This window comes from Sander lucioperca, chromosome 23 (genome assembly GCF_008315115.2).
Source record: "Sander lucioperca isolate FBNREF2018 chromosome 23, SLUC_FBN_1.2, whole genome shotgun sequence".
Lineage (NCBI taxonomy): Eukaryota > Metazoa > Chordata > Actinopteri > Perciformes > Percidae > Sander > Sander lucioperca.
The window spans coordinates 11,357,308-11,379,018 of NC_050195.1; the positions used below are offsets into that span (position 1 = coordinate 11,357,308).

The 21,711-nt window shown below is 41.1% G+C and overlaps 1 protein-coding gene and 2 long non-coding RNA genes across 3 annotated transcripts; 1 reads left to right on the top strand and 2 right to left on the bottom strand.

Annotated features, from left to right (window-relative positions):
• Positions 1-267: 267 nt before the first annotated feature.
• Positions 268-8,765, bottom strand: LOC116040044. Its single transcript, XR_004102567.2, has 3 exons — positions 8,186-8,765; positions 6,406-6,567; positions 268-379 (listed from the first exon to the last, which is right to left on the bottom strand). It is a non-coding gene; the product is annotated as an uncharacterized LOC116040044 (long non-coding RNA).
• Positions 6,466-19,924, top strand: lipib (lipase, member Ib). Its single transcript, XM_031285252.2, has 10 exons — positions 6,466-6,575; positions 10,075-10,466; positions 12,340-12,448; positions 12,791-12,892; positions 14,524-14,613; positions 14,745-14,912; positions 15,003-15,092; positions 16,470-16,578; positions 18,286-18,459; positions 19,182-19,924. The coding sequence occupies exons 1-10, from the start codon at positions 6,524-6,526 to the stop codon at positions 19,264-19,266; spliced, it is 1,371 nt and encodes a 456-aa protein (XP_031141112.1). The 5' UTR covers positions 6,466-6,523; the 3' UTR covers positions 19,267-19,924.
• On the bottom strand, positions 12,313-16,522 carry LOC118494338. The gene is made up of 3 exons (XR_004896463.1): positions 16,436-16,522; positions 14,997-15,084; positions 12,313-12,420 (listed from the first exon to the last, which is right to left on the bottom strand). It is a non-coding gene; the product is annotated as an uncharacterized LOC118494338 (long non-coding RNA).
• Positions 19,925-21,711: the final 1,787 nt, after the last annotated feature.

A 21,711-nucleotide genomic window follows, 5' to 3' on the forward strand; every position in this document is an offset into this window, starting at 1 on the left:
ATTTAGAGTTTAGTGTTGCATTTTCATGAAGTTTGAAGGTGTTACAAGAGTTTGAAATATGTGGGTTTTTTTGTTCCTCCTTTGAGTCAAACTCTAAAAACACACTTCCCATCATGCACCTCTTTGTGTCTTTCTTTTGATTATAAGTTCTGCTTAACGTTATCTTGTGTGTGTGTGTCTCTCTCTCTCTCTCTCTGTGTGTTTGTCAGATGATTGTGGCTGAAATCCCCCCCCCCCTTGCTTCCCACCTCAGATACCTACCAGTCGTTGTCTCCGTCCAGAGAGGCGTCCATCCTGGTCTTCTCCCTCCCCACAGAGCTCCTCGACATGTTCACCTCCCATCAGCCTTGGCTTTCCATAAGTTACAGGACCCGAGTGTCTGCGGGGAGATAAAAAGCTAGACTGAGCCGAAGAATTCAGAAGAGGCCTATGAAAACGGTTCAGTGGTAGCTTGTTAAATGTCTTTGGACAGATGGTTGAATTGCCTATGGCTGTTAAATTGATAGAGGAAAAGTAAAGGATCACCAATGTCTTTTCAGATTCATCCTCTGGGCACCATGAATGTCTGTACCAAAGATCACAGCAATCCATCCAACGTGATGGTCAGACCCACAGACATCAACAGTGGACATCCCTAAAGCCTAAAAGTAAGTCTCTCTGGGGGACAAACCAGCCGGTCATAACTGATAATACAGCTCACTGTGTCAGAGAACGGATACATGTTGGATCATCCCATTATCATTACCTAATTCGGCATCCTAATTGAGAACATGAATATGTTCAGGTTCAACGGTTTAGCTGCGATTATCGCAGCAGCTTTAGCTGAAGACTCCTATAATAGAACATCCAGCCCCTCCCGACCTTCAGACCTTTCCAACCCAGCTGCAGGAACCGCTCATTGTCTCAAAGAATTCTTATTTATGTTATATTCTTCGTTCATCCGTTCCTTGCATCAACCATCCTTATCCTGGCCCTTATCACAACAAACCCAAACTGAAAGGGGACCCTATTTAACCTAATATCCATATCAGGGTTATTATACGAAACTTAATAAAAACTAAAGCCTTCAAAAAAACTAAACTGAAACTATATTTCACGTTAAAAAAAAGTAATAAAAATAAAAATTAATCAGTTTTAGTTTTTTTAGCTATAATTTATCACTACTGGAAAAAAGGAGACAGCGTGAATTTCTGTCAACTCTCGTGACGTTGAATCACCGAAACTGAACAGAGTTGACAATGGTCGGAGATGTGCCGTATTTGCTTCACATCGGACACTAAAGTATCCAAATATTAAACTTTAAACATCACGGCTATTCTCCAAACATGTATTCTGTATGTATATGTATATGTAGCTACATCAGGGGCGATTCTAGGATCAGACCTTTAGGGGGGCTCAGCCCCTAATGAGAATGTGACACGCATACAGTGCCTTGAAAAAGTGTTAACCCCCCCCTGCTACATCAGTAATTTCATTATCTGATCATCTCTGAGCTAGCTACAGAACAACGTCAGCTAATGTTTTTTGACACTATGATGGAACTAAAACGGACACTTTATAAGTCTCAGTAATGACGACCAATTTGACCCAATGTTCTAACATTCAGTAATTTTAGTTGCTTAGGTTTTAATTTGGGTTCTAATCTGTGCCATGAAATGACCAACTTCTTCTCTGGGGACTACCAACGTTAAACTTCACACCCGTCTCCTGCTCTCCCTCTGACAGATCAGATAGAGACTCAGCCAAAGGCGGGAGTCTGGCACAACCTCCTCTGATTGGCCAACACTACGTTTCTGTTAACCCTTTCCTTGACGGGGTTACAGGTGCGTAGCATCGGCGGCAGCAACACAGGATATTAAACCTGTTTCAAGCCCTTTGAACCTGTCATTGTTTGTCCTCTGTCACTAACAGACAAGTTTGCGAACTCTAACTTGAAGCACTAAAACTGATTTAAAAAATATATATATTATAATTTTTAGGAGGGCTGAGATGACCTACACATGATAGGCGGCAAAACGGCTTTGCGCCGGCCGTTCCATTGATTTCCTACGGGGGAGGGCGGTGGCGCCCAACTATGCGCTGCGCTGCCCCTGGCGTTGCGCACCGCTCGGATTTGCCGCTTTGCGCTCAGAGTTCAAATTATTTCAACTTTGACCTAGTTGCCGCTGACCTTTCGAAAGTGCAACCAATTAGGCCGGTTACATACTGGCTGCGTGGCGTGAGCGTGTCAGCTGCGTGGCGTGTCCGTTTATATTTTGGCTCCCATGTTAACAGGTTAGAGCGTGCACACTGCCTGCGTGACACGCACGTCTCAGGCGTGGCTCGAAAACGCGTGCATGCTAGAAATAGGACCGACGCCTATTTTTCACGCGACACGCAAGCGTGTTGGAAGCATTTCCAGGGAAAATAGAATAGGAAAAGATGTTTATATATCATTTTGACACTAATACATATTAATAAATGACATTTTGATGTTTGAAAGTATCTAGGTTTTGATATAAATGCAGATATAAATGTAATTTTAAAAAAATAATCGATTTTCTAATATTGCACCTGTCATTACAGAACAAAATTATTCTGTAGCCTATTTTGCCGTCAATACTGCAGACGTTGTCTTTGCTGTAATCAAATCAGTCTATATTTATGTTTAACATGGTATTTCATTTTATCAACGGGAAACATACATGTGTACAGACAAGGCTAGCAGCAGCAGCGCCGCGTCAGACACGTTTCTGGTGTGTAAAGACAGACAAATTCACGCAGCCGCCATGCAGATGACATGACGGTGTGTAACCGGCCTTTAGTAACAGCTGTCGTTACCTAGCAACTGGAAAAAGTTTCCTTGCCGCCCTTGATGACGTTTACCTGCGCTGCCCTTTGCTCTCTGCGCTTTGCTCTGCGCACCACTACGTAGAGCAAATCGCGTATCGTGTGTAGGTAGCTTAATGATTGACTTTTGAAGTGCTCTTGAGCAAACGTGCTGCACCTCCAGTTTGTTTTACTGCTCAGAGAAGTTATAAAATGTGTGAAGCAGTTGTCTGTCAAGCTTTCTGGATAAATAAAGATTGATTCTTAAAAAGAAATAGTGCAGCCTGAACACGTTGCTGTTTTTTTAATCTCTTCAACCGGCCTCTCTGTGTTTATTTGCCAAGTCAGGTGACGGATGATAGGCCGTGGCCTCGAAGGTAAGCTCTTTAACTGGCCAGGACATTGTGACCTAACATATAGCTTTTACCTGGCTGCTCACCTGCCAATCACTGTTCAGTCCTGCTGGTCTGCAGAGACACAAAAAAACACAAACGTGACAAGAAAAACTCAAAGGTCATGTAGACAAACTACATTTTGTCCAAATGTCCAGTAAGAAACACAGCTCTGGTGTCCCATCGGCTATCAAGCTGTTGACGTCTAACATGGCTGCAAAGAGTTGCCAACAATTCAATCCAATTCAATTTTATTTCAAGTGCAATATCACCATAAGACACGGTCTCAAAACACTGTACAACAGAGAATTCAGTAAAAGTTAGGATTAAAAATACAAAAACAAATATATTCTTAAAACACTCTTATCTGTCTGTTCAATATGAAGCTACCACTGGCAGTCAGTTAGCGTAGCTTAGCATTAAGTCTTGCATCAGAAGGATACCTGTCCAAAGCTAATGAAATCTGCCTACTTGAACTTTAAAATCTCAGTAATTAACACGCTGTATCTTGTTTGTTTAATCTGTACTAAAACTAAAGAGAACAACATGCTATGATTTGATTTAAATGGGGATTATGTGCCGGACTAGAGAGAGATTAAACCTTCACCATCCCATCCTTTTCCGAAACACTACAGAGGGATGATAACATTACTCTGATGTGTCTGATGGATGCATTAGTAAGATTGAGCTTCTCATAAAAGCAAGAAAGGAAAGGAACTAAATAATACGAAGCTGCACAGATCAATCGATTTCCAGCTTGTTAAATGTGAATATTGTTCTAGTTTCTTCTCTCCTCTGTGACAGTAAACTGAATATCTTTGAGTTGTGGACAAAATGAGACATTTGAGGACGTCATCTTGGGCTTTTGGGAAACATTGATCCACATTTTTCACCATTTTCTGACATTTATAGACCAAACATCTAATTGATTAAATGATAAATAATCAACAGATTTATCGACAAAAAGTGAAAAAAATTCGTTAGTTGCAGCCCTTAAGTAATTTCCCAAAATGTTTAACTATAAAGTAAAGGGGAAATCTAAGATACTGCTGCTAAATGATGAATTAGTTGAGCAAAACAATAAATTGTGCATATTCTGTGGCTGCCAGGGAGAACGAAACAGACCGGCTAATATAAGCAAGACGTAAAGCAGTATTCCTTTTGATAAACACATATTCCAGTGTGTAGTCTACATACTGGTCTCTCTCCATGTCTTTAAGAAGTCAAACTGAGCTCCAGTTCTGTCATTCAACCGTTGATTGTACGGTTTCAGCATGCACTCTTACATTATTGCAACCCTCGGCTCGGTTTCACTGCTTTTTAAAGTGTTTTTAGAGTCTCTGGATGTTAAATTACACGATGAATTCAGTGAGTACAGGGCAGTAACATGGGCTGGGTGCAGTGTGGTCAGAGCCAGTGGAGCTATTAATAACCAGAACTGCTGAGGCCCCAACTTTATTACAAACAATCAAACTTCAACCTCACTAATCAGGGTCGAGGAGAGGCTGAGATGAGGCCACCTACCAGGATTTATATAATCCTAGTCTTGCATTGCCAGACCTTTCTCCACAGCGCTGCGGAGGAGGGTCTGGCTAGTCCACACAGCATTCCGGGATGGGAGAAAAACGCTTGGTTCATTGGCATTTCTTTAAACCAATCACAATCATCATGGGCGGTGCTAAGCTCCGGACGGAGCCACGGTGCCTCTGCTAAATAGCCTCGGGAAGGAACTTGTTTTGGTGGAACGTGGACGTTCAAAAGTAGTTTTAGTCGTGCAACAGAAAACTCAGATTGGACAGATAGTCTAGCTAGCTGTCTGGATTTACCCTGCAGAGATCTGAGGAGCAGTTAACCATAGTCCTCACAAATCCACCGGAGGTTAGAACGCCAACACAGAGAAAGAGGAAGGGGACGGACATCCGGCCGAAAAGAGGGACATCCAGCGGAATTTCCGGCAGCACCTGAACAATCCCGGAAATTAAACGTTGTCGATGTAGACTACTATTATGCTCTTTAATGTGTATTTTTACACAAAATTCAGTTTTTAATTTCATTTTTCATGTCTAGTGTTTCTATACCCTTTTGTGAATCCAGTTTCTTGTTACTGTACTGTAGTTATTTTATCAATACCTTTAATATAACATTTATTCATGGTATGCAAAAGAGTTGGTTAACTAAAATTCAAAGTGGCTATCCTAGAAAGAAACTGAACATTAAGAGGAAGCATAAAACCAAAACTCCCCCATGTGGAAATCCTTCAACGTGCTTCCACTTCCCCTTTCACTTACACATTTATAGCAGATGCACACACTTGAAACGAAGTTTTGAGAGTGGTTAGGGAGAACCAGGACAGTAAAGATGCAGTCGGACGGATAAACAATTAGCTGAAACTATAAAGCACCGTAAAACCGAGCGGCATGTTCAGCTGATCCTTCTCTAACAGAGAGACCTTTCCCATTGTCATTTACACATTATTATCATTAAATACAGGTTAAAGCTGCTTTAAAGGTAATGTATTGTAATAAAAAGTCAGATTCCCATGTCTGTTTTGATTATAAAGCAGGTAGAGGTGCTGTATAAATACTGTGAAAGTATCAAAACGCTCAATCCACAGACCGCCCGTATTCAGAAACTGTGCCTTTAAACGAGCCGTCAGGACTTTTGTACGGTTGTAATGTCACAACTATACTATACAGTATATAGGCACAAAGTGGTGCTTCAGTCATTCCCCGGCTGCAATGACAGGTCAGAGACTCCGACAGCGCAGATACAGAAAACCCGGAAACGTTGACCAATCAGAGCAGACTGGGTTTTCTTGAGGAAGGGGCCTTAAAGAGACAGGCGCTAAAACGGAGTATGAGAATAATAATGTGTTTTTTGAACATAAAAGTTGAACTATAGTTTAGCTTGTGTGGAGGTCAGAAGTGAAACCTTTCTCCTGGCATTTTTATTTTCAAGTAGGAAATTATTTCTCCATTTTTGAAGATCTGAAAAGATTCACATTTATCTCCTTTAGAAACTCTGCTACATCCTTCTCTTTTCCCCTCCCTTTCATCCTCCACTCGCTTAAACGTTTTACTATTTCTGTCCACTCCTTTTCTACAAATCTTTTGTTAAATGTCCCTCCCTCTCTCCCTCTCAATCTTTCTAGAAACTGATCCTTACTGTAACTGAAGCCACCACCTCTCCTCTCCTCCCTCCTTACCTCTCACAACAATCCCTCCCTCGTTCAGTCAGTCCCTCCTTCACTCTGCATTCAGAGCTCCTTCTCTCCGTCTTCACCTCAATCCATTTCCCTCTAGGTTTCTGTGGTCAGAGGAAGGATGCTGCCCTGCAGACTCCTGGCTCTGCTGGGGCTCCTCGTGCTCTGCAAAGGTAAGAAAAACGCAAACTGTTCTGTTCATTCATCTTTAACTTCTGCTCAAATGTGCTTACAGGTCAGCGCTTATCTTTGATGAGGGATTGATCCTGCAAGAAACTAACCCAAAATATAATAAATAAAGTTTGTGTGACTGCAGAAAAGTGAAGTGTAGGAAAAGATTATTTAAAGTCACCTTCATCTGTTCGACTTTTAAGTTTATGGTAAAGCCTGCAATTTCTGTCTGGTGGTATGGAAGTAAATATACACCAGGTCTCTCTCGCTCTCACACACACACACACACACACACACACACACACACACACACACGTGTGTGTGTTTGGGGCTGGATTGAAGCCATTTTGTGTTCAGGGTGGGCAGGTGGTAAAGGGGATGAGGTGTTTTTTTATAGCAGCCTGATCCTATTGAGGGCAGTGTCACACTCCTGTGTGCTAATTGCATAGCGAGGATCGCCACCTGCCACAGAGGGAACTACCGGGGTTGCCGCCTTGATGCTAAAGGCTAACCAGCCTGTTTTTTTGCAGCTACACTGTGACGTTTGCAGAACAAGACAGTTTGGCTGTCATGATAGAGCACAATACTTGCTCTGTTCCTGAGAGTTAGATGAGAAGGATTTTCATGTCTGTGCGTTAAGTACAGAGATTGATACGGGAGGCGATTAGCTTAGCTTAGCATAAAGATGGAAACATGGGGAAACAGCAAGCCTGGCTCTATCTAAAGTTTAAAAAAAATCTGCCTACCAGCCACTCTAAAACTCACTATTTAAACATGTTATAGCTTGTTAGTTTAAACCATATAAAAACCAAAATGTAAAGATGATAATTTGTGGTTTTACAGGGAGGTATGTGTACAACTTTGTTTTTGTTTCCTCTGACAGGGAGAGGAAGCGATTAATTTAAGATTTTACTGATCACTTTGAAAGCTCTTCATAGCCTCAAACCCTCGTATATCTCCTGACATCCCGGTACCGCATACGCCGGCGGTAGGTACCTTGAGATCCACGGGCAGAAGTCTTTGTTATGTTCCAAAGGCCCAACTAAAAAATGAAGGAAGCGTTTACAGTCGGGGCCCCGAGGCTCTGGAAAGATCTGCCCGAGGATATTAGGTCAGCGGAGTCAGTGGTCACCTTTAAGTCCCTTCTTAAAACATACTTTTATCGAAGAGTCTTTCCTGATTTTGTTTGAGCTTAAACCTCCTTTGAACTTGAACGTCTTTTATGTCTTCCTATTCTAAACCACATTGTACAGGTTTTTATACACCAAATGGTTTTTATTTGCTGCTAAGTACGACCCCCAAGGTGTATTTCAGCATGAAACATTTTCAACTTGCGCAGACGTATATTTCTCCCCGGAGAAAACAATGGACTTGTTGGAGGATGTCTGTCTTTTATTAATATCTAACCAAAAAAGAAAGAAAAATACACCAGTCAGTCGGGATTAACTGGTGAGAAAACAACCACCACCAACCCGTCTTCAACCTGGATTTTACAGTATTCAGGCGGAAGACACTTTAAATAGGCTAAAGAGACTCTTAGTTAGCCAGACTATTAGCCTAATCCTCACATCATTGAGCTGAAGAGGTCCAGCTGACACTGAACGTCACTTACCAGACAAAGAGTTGATCCCAGCATTTCCAGTCAGACAACGTGAACCTTTTACTCGAGACCTTAGACTTTTAACCCTGTGAAGAGGATAAAAAGTGAGCAGAGGTTAAGTGGGTCAGAGGTGGAAACATGTCAGCAAACATTCAGATAAAAGGGTCTGGCTACGTCTGTCATAGTTAGATAACTCCTCTGTTACAGACTTAAGTAGATTTCTGCTGACAAAATTACACATTACACATTTACAGTTTTGTCTGATGATAGACAACTTATAGAAACAAAACAAAGCACCAAAATGCTCGCTTATTCTGTCAGGAAACATTTTCTTGTGCAGATGTATATTCACCTCAATTTTCACTGACCTGGGCAACATAGAGGGCTCTATTTTAACGATCTAAGCGCACGGCGTGAAGCGCCTGGCACAGGTGTGTTTAGGGCGTGTCCAAAACCACTTTTGCTAGTTTAACTGCGGAAAAAAGTGTCTGTGCGCCGGGCTCACGGGTCAAAAGGGTTGTATTTAGTGTCTTCATTAATTCAGAGGTGTGTTTTGGGCGTAACATGCAATAAACCAATCAGAGATCATCTCCCATTCCCTTTAAAAGCCAGGCGCGTTTGGACCTTGGAGCATTGCTATTATGATGGAGGATTTGCACCGTAATATTTTTATTTGTAATCTTCTGCATGTTTGTGTGCTGCTGTGCTTCCATGTGTGTGTAACAAGCATAGTGTGCACGTGCTGTGTATAAGCCTAGGCACATTTTACTAATGCGGTGTTAAAATAACAATGAAATGCTGCGTTATTGATGGTTGATATTGATTCGGTGTTGTAGTTTGTAGACGGTCCCTAAGCACTCGCCTTGCCGTCTCAACACGGGAACTAAACAGAGCTGAATTAGCAAAACTTTTATGCATTTCTTTCACATCTACTGCAGTCAGATTCACTGTGTTCACTCGGAAGGAATCACTTCACATGGCTAGGCGCTTGTAATGACATTTCGAACATGTTAAGAGGGTAAAAGCACGTTTAAAACTTGCCCTGTTTCAGCCTCCTGGGTGCTAACGCTAGCAGGAGGATAACACGGTGTAGGCAACACCGATTGTTTTCGTTTTTCTCGATACTAACAGCACTATGTGACAACAAACAACAGAGCTACGTGTTGAAATGGACCGGAATTCTCCTTTAATCTTTTTCTACTTTTCCTTTAATTTTATTGTTTTATTTCAGTGTGTATTTATATATTTATTTACTGTGTATATCACGTGTCTCAGGCACAGAGATGTCCCTTATCTTTCCTGATCTTTAGTTATTTACTCAAGAGGACGAGAGAACAGAGGGTTTTGCTCTAAACTCGAATCAGAGTCCTAAAGTCGTAAAGTTTCTTCCCCTTCCTGCAGACGAGATGACATGATGTGAAATGACCAACATGTAGAGCAGCTTTAATATAATCTCTCAGCTCTTGTTCGGTTCTAACACACCATATCTTCTGTGTTGTGCTTCAAGCAATGGGGGAATATAATTAAGTACATTTACTCAAGTACTGTACTTAAGTACAAATTTGAGGTACATACTTGTACTTTCCTTTACTCTTTTCATGCCACTTTCTATTAGGGTTAGGGTTAGGGTTAGCTGTTTGGAGCAGTTTGTGAACAGTGTTTTCTGTTGGAGATGGTAAGTCACTTTGGGGTGGACTTTGGGCTTTTTGACTTTGGAAGCATATAACAAGCACAAAAAAGATATATAACAATAAAGGAAAGGGAAAAAGCCAAAAAGCATAATATGAGCACTTTAAGTAACATTTTCAATGTAGGACTTTTACTTGTAACAGAGTATTTTTACAGTGTGGTATTAGTACTTTTACTGAAGTTAAGGACCTGAATATTTCTTCCACCACCAGGTCAGGAGGAGAGCGGGACGGGCGAGTCCTGCGACAACTTCACAGACCTCAACCTGTCCCACTGCTTCATGGGAACTGTCCTGTACGTGAGGCTGCTGCTCTACACGCGCTCCAACCTCGACTGCGGCCACGAGCTCAACCACCACCGCCTGTCCTCCCAGCCGCTCTTCAACCTGTCGCGCCCCACCGCCTTCGTCATCCACGGCTACCGGCCCACAGGAGCGCCCCCCATCTGGATCGACCACATAGTCCACCTGCTGGCCGAGCAGGAGGACATGAATGTCATCGTGGTGGACTGGAACAATGGGGCGGCCAACCTCAACTACTTCACCGCCGTGACCAACACCAGGAAGGCGGCTTACAACCTGACCGGCTTCATCATGACCATGCAGGTGAGACGCTAGGGCTGTAAATAAATCACGACTGCAGCTCCAGCAATCACAAACGATCACAAAATCAGAGTAATCATGAAAAATGTATTATTTTGCACATTACGTTTTGCAAGTAACGTCTTATTTTGTCCTGTGTTATGAATGAGAAAAAAAGTTTAAACTGGAAAATTATTAAAGTGCTCATATTATGCGTTTAGGGTTTTTACCTTTCCTTTATTGTGTTATATATCTTTTTTGTGCATGTTATAGGTTTACAACGTGAAAAAGCCCAAAGTCCTCCACAAAGGGACTTACCATCTCCAACAGAAAACACTGTTCACAAACTGCTCCAAACAGCTCTATTGTAGTCCAGCCTTTACTTCAGAGACAAACGTGGTCACTTTGTAACACACGTTATAATGCTCACCTAGCTGCTAGCATGGCACGCCCTCATACTCTGCTTCTGACTGGCTAGTAGTCCTTACCTAGCTACTGTCAGGGCACGCCCTCATACTCTGCTTCTGACTGGCTAGTAGTCCTTACCTAGGTACTGTCAGGGCACGCCCTCATACTCTGCTTCTGACTGGCTAGTAGTCCTTACCTAGGTACTGCACATGTGCGACTCCCAACAAAGATGGAACAGCAGTGAGAGGTCTCACTCTGTAGCTAAAACAGAGAGCTCAACACACAGGGTGAAAAGAGGAGCTGCAGCAATGAGCAGTACAACAAATATATGGTGTTTCTTGAAAATTAAACCATGTAAACCTATTCTGATATAACCTCTAAATACAATTATGAACCTGAAAATGAGCATAATATGAGCACTTTAAGGGATATGGGTATGTGATGGTGCAGTGGATGTGACACATGCCTTTGGTGTGGGAGATATGGGTTCGATTCCCACTGTGATACATCAACCAACATGTCCCTGAGCAAGACACTTAACCCCTAGTTGTTCCAGAGGCGTGCGGCCTCTGACATATATAGTAATTGTAAGTCGATTTGGATAAAAGCGTCAGCTAAATGACATGGAATGTAATGATATCTCACAGTTGCAGGTCTTTTCAGTTTCACTGTTTTTTAGGTTAAATAAATTAAACATCCTTGCAAAAGTCAATGAGTAGTCGTGTTAAATAATCGTGATTTCAATATTGACCAAAATAATCGTGATTATGATTTTTTCCATAATCGAGCAGCCCTATGAGATGAGACACTTCTGTATATTTTCCTTGATAATGAGAGTGAGGAACACACAGAAAATGATCCTCAAGTCTGCAGCTCTACGGAGCTTTTCAGCCTCTTTTGGTTCCTAGTTTTAAGTTTAGTTTTAGCGCATTTACTGTTTGCTTCACTCTCAATGTTTCAGGCAGCTGTTTTCAGCCCAAAAAAATACCTGCTCAGCAGCAAACAGACACCGATACAGTTAGAGACTATCTGGTGAACATAGTGGAACATTTAGCAGCTAAGAGACAGATATTTCAGATATTTATTGCATTTACATTCATCAGGTGGACACAAACCCAACCGCAAAGGGATGATTGTGTTGCTATGTGTCTACTGGATGTGGAAATCAAACATTTTAGCAACTTTTTAAAGTGAAAACAAGTCTGTTTGGGTGTTTTTCAGGCTGTTGTGGACTTCAGACAAACCAAACTTATGTACGCAGCCAGGACAAAACACCCATTACGTTGGCTAAAAAGTAGTTACATTTAAGTATATAGAGTCTTGAATAAAAAAGACTTGAACTCTGCAAGTTTCTATGTTTATCACTAGCTATACCATAGATTATATTACCATATTACCAGGCTCATCTTGGCTTACCAAGATGAGAACTAAAAGACAAATAAAACCGACCTGTACATTGAATATGACGGTGATTTTTGTGTGTCTGCAGGAGGAAGGAGCCTCTCTGAGTTCAGTGCACCTCATCGGCGTCAGTCTGGGAGCTCACCTGGCTGGATTTGTAGGAGCAAACCTGAAGGGAAAGATTGGACGAATCACAGGTACATTGAAAAAAAACATTGGAGATTGTGTCATTAAAACATTTCTTGCAGGCTGAAAAACAGCAGAGAAGCACAACTTACTTCCTTAAATTACAAACGCAAACAACTCTTGTAAAGTTCTGAGAAAAACATGTACTGGACATGCAAATTTGTTCTGGTTGAATTAAAGTTATTGTTAAGTTTGCGGTGCTACTCACAATCTGCCAAATGAGGTTTACATTGGTGTAAGTACAACTTAAATTTGTAAGGAAATAAATGAAAACATCAGGAAAGCTGGGTTTGGTAACAAAATGTAAAGCTTAATAAGGTCCTGAGTTAAGCCTCCGTCCTCCTTCCCTCCAGGCCTGGACCCAGCCGGGCCGATGTTCACCAGCGCCACACCAGAGGAGAGGCTGGACCCCTCAGACGCCATGTTTGTAGACGTGCTTCACACCGACATGAACTGTGAGCATCTGACTTACATTTACCGATAATAACTAAAGAGAGAGAGACACAGAGCTTCTTCTTTTCCATTGTCTGATTTTACACACACACACACACACACACACACACACACGTACGTACAAGATTTTAAAGTGGTATAAAATCGTGTACATAAATTTACGTTACCTTTAATCCCAAGGCTCATCAGACCTATCTCACCCCTGTCAACAGCTACAACCCCTATCATTTATTCATAACACATGTTCAACAGTGCAATTCTGACTTAACAGTACATCCATTTTGTGCAAGATTTCAACTGTGCACTACTCAATAAATACAATGAATTATTTTCTGTATACTTAAAGCTAGGGTGCTTTCTTTTGCACAGTCTTGGATAAGTCAATGATTAGCAGCAACATGCTGATCTACTCTGAACTCGGCCTAAATGTAGCAGCAGTGCCTCTAGTGGAAACCAGCAAAATAGCATGAATTTGCCTCACAGGGCAGATACAGTGGCACTCATAAGTTTATGAACCCATGCTAAAGTTGACTAAAAAGAGGAATAAAAAAATCATCTTTTGGAAATTGATCTTAATGCCTTAATTAAAAATATTAGGAAAAATCCAACCTTTAAGAACACCAATTTTATTTGTGAATGAATAATGTATCGTAAATAAATAAATGTTCTTCCTTAAAATACAGGGGGCATAAGTAAATACACCCCTATGTTAAATTCCCATAGAGGCAGGCAGATTTTTATTTTTAAAGGCCAGTTATTTCATGGATCCAGGATACTATGCATCCTGATAAAGTTCCCTTGGCCTTTGGAATTAAAATACCCCCACATCATCACATCCCCTTCACCATACCCCCACATCATCACATCCCCTTCACCATACCCCCACATCATCACATACCCTTCACCATACCCCCACATCATCACATACCCTTCACCATACCCCCACATCATCACATACCCTTCACCATACCCCCACATCATCACATACCCTTCACCATACCCCCACATCATCACATACCCTTCACCATACCCCCACATCATCACATACCCTTCACCATACCTAGAGATTGGCATGGGGTACTTTCCATAAAATCATCTCTTAATGCAAATCAAACCAGCTATTAGGCTAACTGAAATAAAACCATGCCAATCTCTAGGTATGGTGAAGGGGATGTGATGATGTGGGGCTATTTTAATTCCAAAGGCCAAGGGAACTTTATCAGGATGCATAGTATCCTGGATCCATGAAATAACTGGCCTTTAAAATAAAAATCTGCCTGCCTCTATGGGAATTTAACATAGGGGTGTACTCACTTATGCCCCCTGTATTTTAAGGAAGAACATTTATTTATTTACGATACATTATTCATTCACAAATAAAATTGGTGTCCTTAAAGGTTGGATTTTTCCTCATTATTTTAATTAAGGCATTAAGATCAATTTCCAAAAGATGATTTTTTTATTCCTCTAAAATAAATCACACCCTAGCCAAAATGCATGCCATACGCATTAACACAGCCAAAATGATCGAAATATTAGTCCTTAATAATGCACAAGAGTTAAGAGACATTTAAAAAAAAAAAAAATGTTATATGTGAATTGTAATATTGAATCTGTGTATTTTTATTGCCAGCATTTGGACTGACAGGAGCTCACGGTCATATTGACTTCTACGCCAACGGTGGTAATGACCAACCAGGGTGTCCCAAAACCATCTTTGCAGGTGAAAACAAACACACACACACACACACACACACACACATATATACATTCACACACACACACACACACACACACACACACAATACTTGACAAACACACACTCACTGAAATTTTGTCTTTTGTCTCCGACAGGTAAATCTTATTTCGTGTGTGACCACCAGCGCTCTGTGTTTCTGTTCTTGTGTGCTCTGAACCGGACTTGCAGCCTCACGGGTTACCCCTGCTCGTCCTACAGCGACTTCCTGGAAGGCCGCTGTCTGCAGTGCGAGGCCTTTAAACCTGCTTCCTGTCCCGTGCTTGGTAGGTGGTGAAATGATGTTGAAAAGAGCTCTTTTACCTCAACCGATGGAAGCTCAATGTCTGATCACACCTGTGTGGTCTCACCTGCAGGTTACGATTACAGCCAGTGGAGGGAGACTCTGCTGCAGCTCGGACAGACCCAAGTCTTCTTCAGCACCACGGCCACGCTGCCCTACAGGAGTGAGTCAGACACATCAAGTCTCGGCAGAAAACATCGTTCGCATAACAGACTTACTGCAGCAGTAAGATTTACAAATACTGTAGAAGCAGTAACCTAAATGAAGTCCAATCTGAGTCATCATCTGTGGTGGAATGTAACTAAGTACATTTACATTTATTTTAAGTACAAATTTGAGTTACTTGAACTTTGAGTCTTTCCTTTTCATGCCACGTTCTACTTCCACTCCACTACATTTGTCAGCTTTAGTTACTTAAAGTGCTCATATTATGCTTTTTGGCTTTTCCCCTTTCCTTTATTGTGTTATACTGTATGTCTTTTTATGCATGTTATAGGTTTACAAAGTGAAAAAGCCCAAAGTCCACCCCAAAGGGACTTACCATCTCCAACAGAAAACACTGTTCACAAACTGCTCCAAACAGCTCTATTGTAGTCCAGCCTTTACTTCAGAGACAAACGTGGTCACTTCGTAACACACGTTATAATGCTCACCTAGCTGCTAGCATGGCACGCCCTCATACTCTGCTTCTGACTGGCTAGTAGTCCTTACCTAGGTACTGTCAGGGCACGCCCTCATACTCTGCTTCTGACTGGCTAGTAGTCCTTACCTAGCTACTGTCAGGGCACGCCCTCATACTCTGCTTCTGACTGGCTAGTAGTCCTTACCTAGGTACTGTCAGGACACGCCCTCATACTCTGCTTCTGACTGGCTAGTAGTCCTTACCTAGCTACTGAGCATGTGCGACTCCCAACAAAGATGTTACAGCAGTGAGAGGTCTCACTCTGTAGCTAAAACAGAGAGCTCAACACACAGGGTGAAAAGAGGAGCTGCAGCAATGTCCAGCACAACAAAAATATGGTGTTTTTTGAAAATTAAACCATGTAAACCTATTCTGATATAACCTCTAAATACAATTATGAACCTGAAAATGAGCATAATATGAGCACTTTAACAAATTAGGATTTTTATACACACACACAAAAAAAAAACAACTACCCAAAAGTTTATACAAGTACAGCTCCGGTAAAACAATTAGACAACTGACAGAAAATTAGCAATGAAGGATTAGTTCACAACTTTTCAAGTCCGCAGACAATAGTCAGGTAGTCAACATTGAAACAGGTTTTGACCATTGACCAAAATCAAATTCCGACAGACAAGCCCCCACTTGCCATGACAAAAAAAAGGGACATGCACACAACAATGAAACATGTTTAACTTGCTGTAATCATTCTTCCTGTTCATAATGACCAGATTGATGGCCCTGAACAGAGGAATGATGACAGCAACAGTTCATTCAAATTACAAAAGCATATTTTCTCTGAGATTTCTACTTCTACTTACATTGGAGGTGAATTTGTGTCATTTCTTCTGGCAGAGCTGATGTACAGAGTGGACATGGTGACGTGGAACCAGTACCTCCGCTGGGGGGTCGTCTTCATCCGGCTGCACAGTGGCAGAAACTTCACCGAGGTCCGACTAGACCAGTAAGTCTGTCAGTGAAACGCCTGGAATACCAGTCTCACCTGCTAGGCCATGATCACACGTGGCGTCTTTTTTGACAAGAAAAGGTCGACTAAGGCGCTTTTGTAGTTTAAAAATGAAGAAGCTGGCAGCATTTTGGTCCCAAAAAGCAGCCAAGAGCGTATTTTGTTGCTATAACAACAGCTACTGCTACAGTGTCCAAGAGTGCTATTATATGTGGAGCGGAGCTAGATAAAACAAAGCAGTCGAGCGATCTAGAGAATAAACAGAGAGGCAGAGCGGAAAAGAAAAGTTGAACTTTTTTCAACTTCAAAAAGATGCTGTGAGCTGCAGAAACAAACGTTGGCGGTGGTGTTTAAAAAAGCGCTAAGAACACAGTTTACTCCACAGTAGCTGGGCAATATGGCAAAAATCAAATTTTTGACAAATTACCTCAATGTCGATATTGTGGCGATATTGTAATGTTGACTATTGGTGCTTTCACAAAATATTAACACAATGAGTTTTGATAAATAATCACCAATAATGTGGATACAATGACTAAATGGGTAAAGGCGAATAATAGAACAGTTACAACAGTCTGGTAAGTTCAGAAAAATGACATCACTTTACTGTAATGCAGCCTTTAAAACCAGGAAAAGACCACTTGTGTCATATCACAATATTACGATATCCAAAATGTAAGATGATATCTAGTCTCATTTATCGATGTCGATATAATATTGATATATTGCCCAGCCCTACTCCACAGTGTTGGTGACTTTTGCCACTAAAAGTCTCAGAGGGATTGCTAGACTGGGAAAAGCTATTTAGACACGTGCACTCAATATTTACCACGCTCTTTTGCTTGCGATATAACATGTATTCATCCAAAACAAACAACAGGTATTAGAGCCCGACGGATAAAGGATTTTTAAGGCCGATATCGATAATATTCAAATAAATCAAATATTTGGTGATTTAAAAATCCGATATTCCAATATATCGGCCGATATATATTTAAAAAATAAAGAAATCCAGAAACGCGTTACAAAACATAAACAGATTTCCCTGACATTAGTTATTTGTAATTATTCATGAGTCCTCACTAAAATATATATATATATATTTTTTTTTTAAAGTTAAGTTGTTTGTTTTATTGTCACAACAGAACATCAAAATATATTAAAGTTCTGATAAATAAAATGTATAAAAATACAAACTTAAGATATGAAACTTAAAGTCCTTTGAACAAAAACACAATAACAACAAAAATCAGAGAGTTGCCAACAGGGAGGTTGTAGAGCGCCCTCTGGTGGACAAACTATACAACTCATAACGTGGTTGAAAGGTGTTTTGTCCATTTTCATTTTATTTTTTAAATATTCATTTATTGGCCATTATAAATGCCGATACCAATAGTTTGGAAAATGCCTAATATCGGCCAATAATATCAGCCCGCCGATATATCGGTCGGGCTCTAACGGGTATATTCTACATGACACGACACATTCTATAAACTGTATGCTCATCCAGTGACAATCACCTGCACCTGTGCTGGAGAGCTCACCTATATTGCTGCCAAACATCATATTGACACACACATAATTGTAATGGCTGTAACACATAGGATTATACTGTAAAACAGACGCTGGCAGCTTGAAGAAAGACGCCAAGTGGGAACATTGCCTTAGAACATCTCCACCAAACATTCTCCTCTCTGCTCGCAGGAAGCTCTTCCGGTTCGAGCAGTACACCTCCACGCGGCTGCTGGCCCAGTTCGATGACGATCTGCAGCAGGTCCAGAAGATCTCGATGCGCATCAACACCGGCAACGTGATCGGCCCGCGGTACAAAATCAGGCTGCTGCGAATCCGCTTCACGCCGCTGGAGCGTCCTGAGAGGTCAGTCCTGAACCCGCGGCGCTGTAGGGCTGCAACTAACCATTACTTCCGCTGTCGTTCAATCTGTTGATTATTTTCTCGATTAATCGATTAGTTGTTCGGTCTATAAAATGTCAGAAAATGGTGAAAAAATATCCATCAGTTTCCCAAAGCAACGAGCTGACGTCCTTAAATGTCTTGTTTTGTTCTACAACTCAAAAATATTCAGTTTACTGTCACAGAGGAGAGAAGAAACTACAACATATTCACATTTAACAAGCTGGAATCAGAGATATTTTTTTTCATAAAAAAATAACTCAAAAGTAATTTAATTGTTGACAACTAATCAATTAATCTTTGCAACTCTACAGTTTTGTTTGTTAAAGTTTTAGCTGATTGTTTTATAAATACTGTTAATAATAATAATGTTCAGTGCACCGAGTCATGATAATTAAATGGCTTACTCCACAAATTTAAGAGCTTTCTTGGTAGTCCACAAAACTGTTTTTTTTGGTAATTAATAAGTAAGATATCGGAGTACTTCCTCCACCGCTGACTGACCAATAGCCCAAGACGCAAAGTTTGTAAGTTTTCTGTCACATAAGAGAAAGAAAAGCAAGCAAACAGAGAGACTGGACCTAGATTATGTTATCAATCAGTTATCAAAATAGTTTCCGATTAATTTCCTGTCAAAAGCCTCTATAAATAATGGACTAATTGTGTTCTTCCTTCCTCTCTGTCAGGCCTTTAATGTGCCGCTTTGACATCATCCTGGAGGAGAACGTGGAGGTGGCGTTTCGTCCTTTACCCTGCAACTCTCGCCTTTGACTCCCCGACCGGACCCGCATCTTCTTCTATGGAAACTCATCTAACTCAGCCAAACCCAGACGTCCCCTGGGTCCCGCAGGGTCTCCTGGCCCCCGGGGGGGCCCCGCAGGAGGAGCTGCAGCCTCCATACTGGACGATAAAGACGACCCGACTGGTGCTGTGGATTAACTCCTGGTTACTGGAAAATCTACATATGGTCACATACGACTGAAGCCACCACGCCTGTCTCTGCTGGTGCTGGTGACGGGATTTTTGGAGAGCTGATACAAGTGTTAATCTGTGAGATCCGGTAACACAGCAACCAGATCTGTAACGAGATTAAGGAATAAGATGCTGCAGGAGAGACGTCACAGTCTCTCTTCATCTCTGGCTGCATTTACACAAACAAACTTTATTTACACGTAACTGCAGAGAAACTCTCAGTATTCACTGTGTTCCTGTCGATAAAGGGATAGTTGAGATCTGTGGAAGTGGGGTTGTATAAGACACTTATCTATTAGGGCTGGGTATCGCCAATGAGTTCCCGAATCGATTCTGATTCAAAAGGTCCTGATTCTGTTACATTTCTGATTTGATATCAATTAGGTTAGGAACATTTCAGTTACAATACCAATATAACTTAAATATAAAAGAGATTCTTAGAGATCTTCTGCTGTAATTTAAAATATTGTTTACAATGCACCAGGTTAATGTTTACATTAAGAATTGATCCCCCAAAAGTTTGTTTAAAGTACTTTTTTTTACTTAAAGGACACAACACACACGTGTACGAGTCGACCGTTCTCTGGGATATGTTTTCATGCAAATCCAATGTGTCTCTGGCTTGAAACAAGCTAGCGCGAACCACTGATTAGCTGCTAACGCTATGCTTTCAGGACCCTGGTAAAGTAAAAATAAATCCCTATTTCTACACCACTAACAAGGCTCAAAATAGCACCGTACTTCCACGGTAGCTTAATGAGGGTCCCTACATGTTAACCCCAGCATTGAGAACGTTGTAAATGTACAGACAGTTTATTAAAAAGATAGTTTATAAAGCCTCGCCTGTTTTCTCAAGATGGCGTCTGGCTGTATACGTGAAGGGTACAGGCTTTCTAAACTATCTTTTTAATAAACTGTCTGTACACTTACAGAGTATGTAGGGACCCTCATTAAGCTACCGTGGAAGTGTGGTGCTATTTTGAGCCTTGTTAGTGGTGTAGAAATAGAGATTTCTTTTTACTCTGCCAGGGCCCCGAAAGCCTAGCGTTAAGCTAATCAGCGGTTCGCGCTAGCTTGTTTCAAGCCAGAGACACATTTGATTAGCATGAAAACATATTCCAGAGAACGGTCGACTCGGTACACACGTTATTAACCCCTAGGTTCATTTTTGCACTGGAATTGTCCTTCAACAGGACTCACATGAAAGCCATTGAAAAGGCATTTATAAAAAGATTGATTTCGAAATTTTATCAACCTATATCAGATCACTTAAACAAAGATTGATTTTAATTGGAAAATCAATTATTTTTAACCCAGCCCTATAATCCATAGTCAGTGTGTTAACTACAGCAGATGGCGGTCGGTACGCCCCCAGTTTGGAGAAGCAGGCAGGAGTACTGACACATCAAAATCTATATCAGTTTAAGTATACTCTATATTTAGAATATTTTCAGAGCTTTACCTTGCTGTCAGACAGCCCTTCACGACGGGGAACTGAAGCCGTTATCTTTGCTCTCTTCAAAGCCACCAGACTCCTTAGACAAAAACATTCAGCAACATAATTTTACCTCTCAGAACACGGGAGTTGCCGCTCTACTGCTGCCTCCATCGGTTAGTTTGATTGCGAGGTAAAATTACTATTTAGGAGTCTTGTGGCTTTGAAGAGAGCAGAGATAACGGCTTCAGTTCCCCGTCGTAAAGGGCTGTCTGACAGTAAGGTAAAGTGGTGAAAATATTTTTCTGCGTGCATCGTTGAACTAGGGGTGTGTCGACCAACGAAATCTGAACTATCCTTTCATATCTATTATACGTATCCCTGAAAATACAGAATGTGAAAATGTATCAAAATAAGCTCGCTAAATAGTTGTGAAATCTTTAAATGGTTTACTTTTGATCAGTTTCAGTGCAGTTACAAAGAAGCTTCTTTTCTCTGTGTGCCTTCTACCAGCAGTATTCAACCTTTTGGTTTTCATCTCTCCTCCACCAAAGTTTAAATATCTTTCATCCTGCAAATATACTGTACTTTAAAAAGTCAGTTTCAAGAGAAGTAATCTGCCAGTAGGGTGGAGGGGTCGAGATTCCAGGCTGTGCGATGCTGCAGTTGTTATAAGCTGCTGTACTACAATTAGTTCTGTATTAAAGTTAGATTTTATAAATTGTGAGTTTTATTCTGAAAACAGTGGTAGCTAAGGAAGTGTTTGTAGTCTGTGAATTTGGGGACTTTTAGCTTTTTGAAGAGTGTTG

Coding starts and splice junctions, on each gene's coding strand:
- lipib (XM_031285252.2), top strand. CDS start 6,524: ATGCTGCCCTGCAGACTCCTGGCTCTGCTGGGGCTCCTCGTGCTCTGC. Junction 14,614..14,744: donor TCCCAAAACCATCTTTGCAG/GTGAAAACAAAC, acceptor TGTCTCCGACAG/GTAAATCTTATTTCGTGTGT. Junction 15,093..16,469: donor GGCCACGCTGCCCTACAGGA/GTGAGTCAGACA, acceptor TTCTTCTGGCAG/AGCTGATGTACAGAGTGGAC.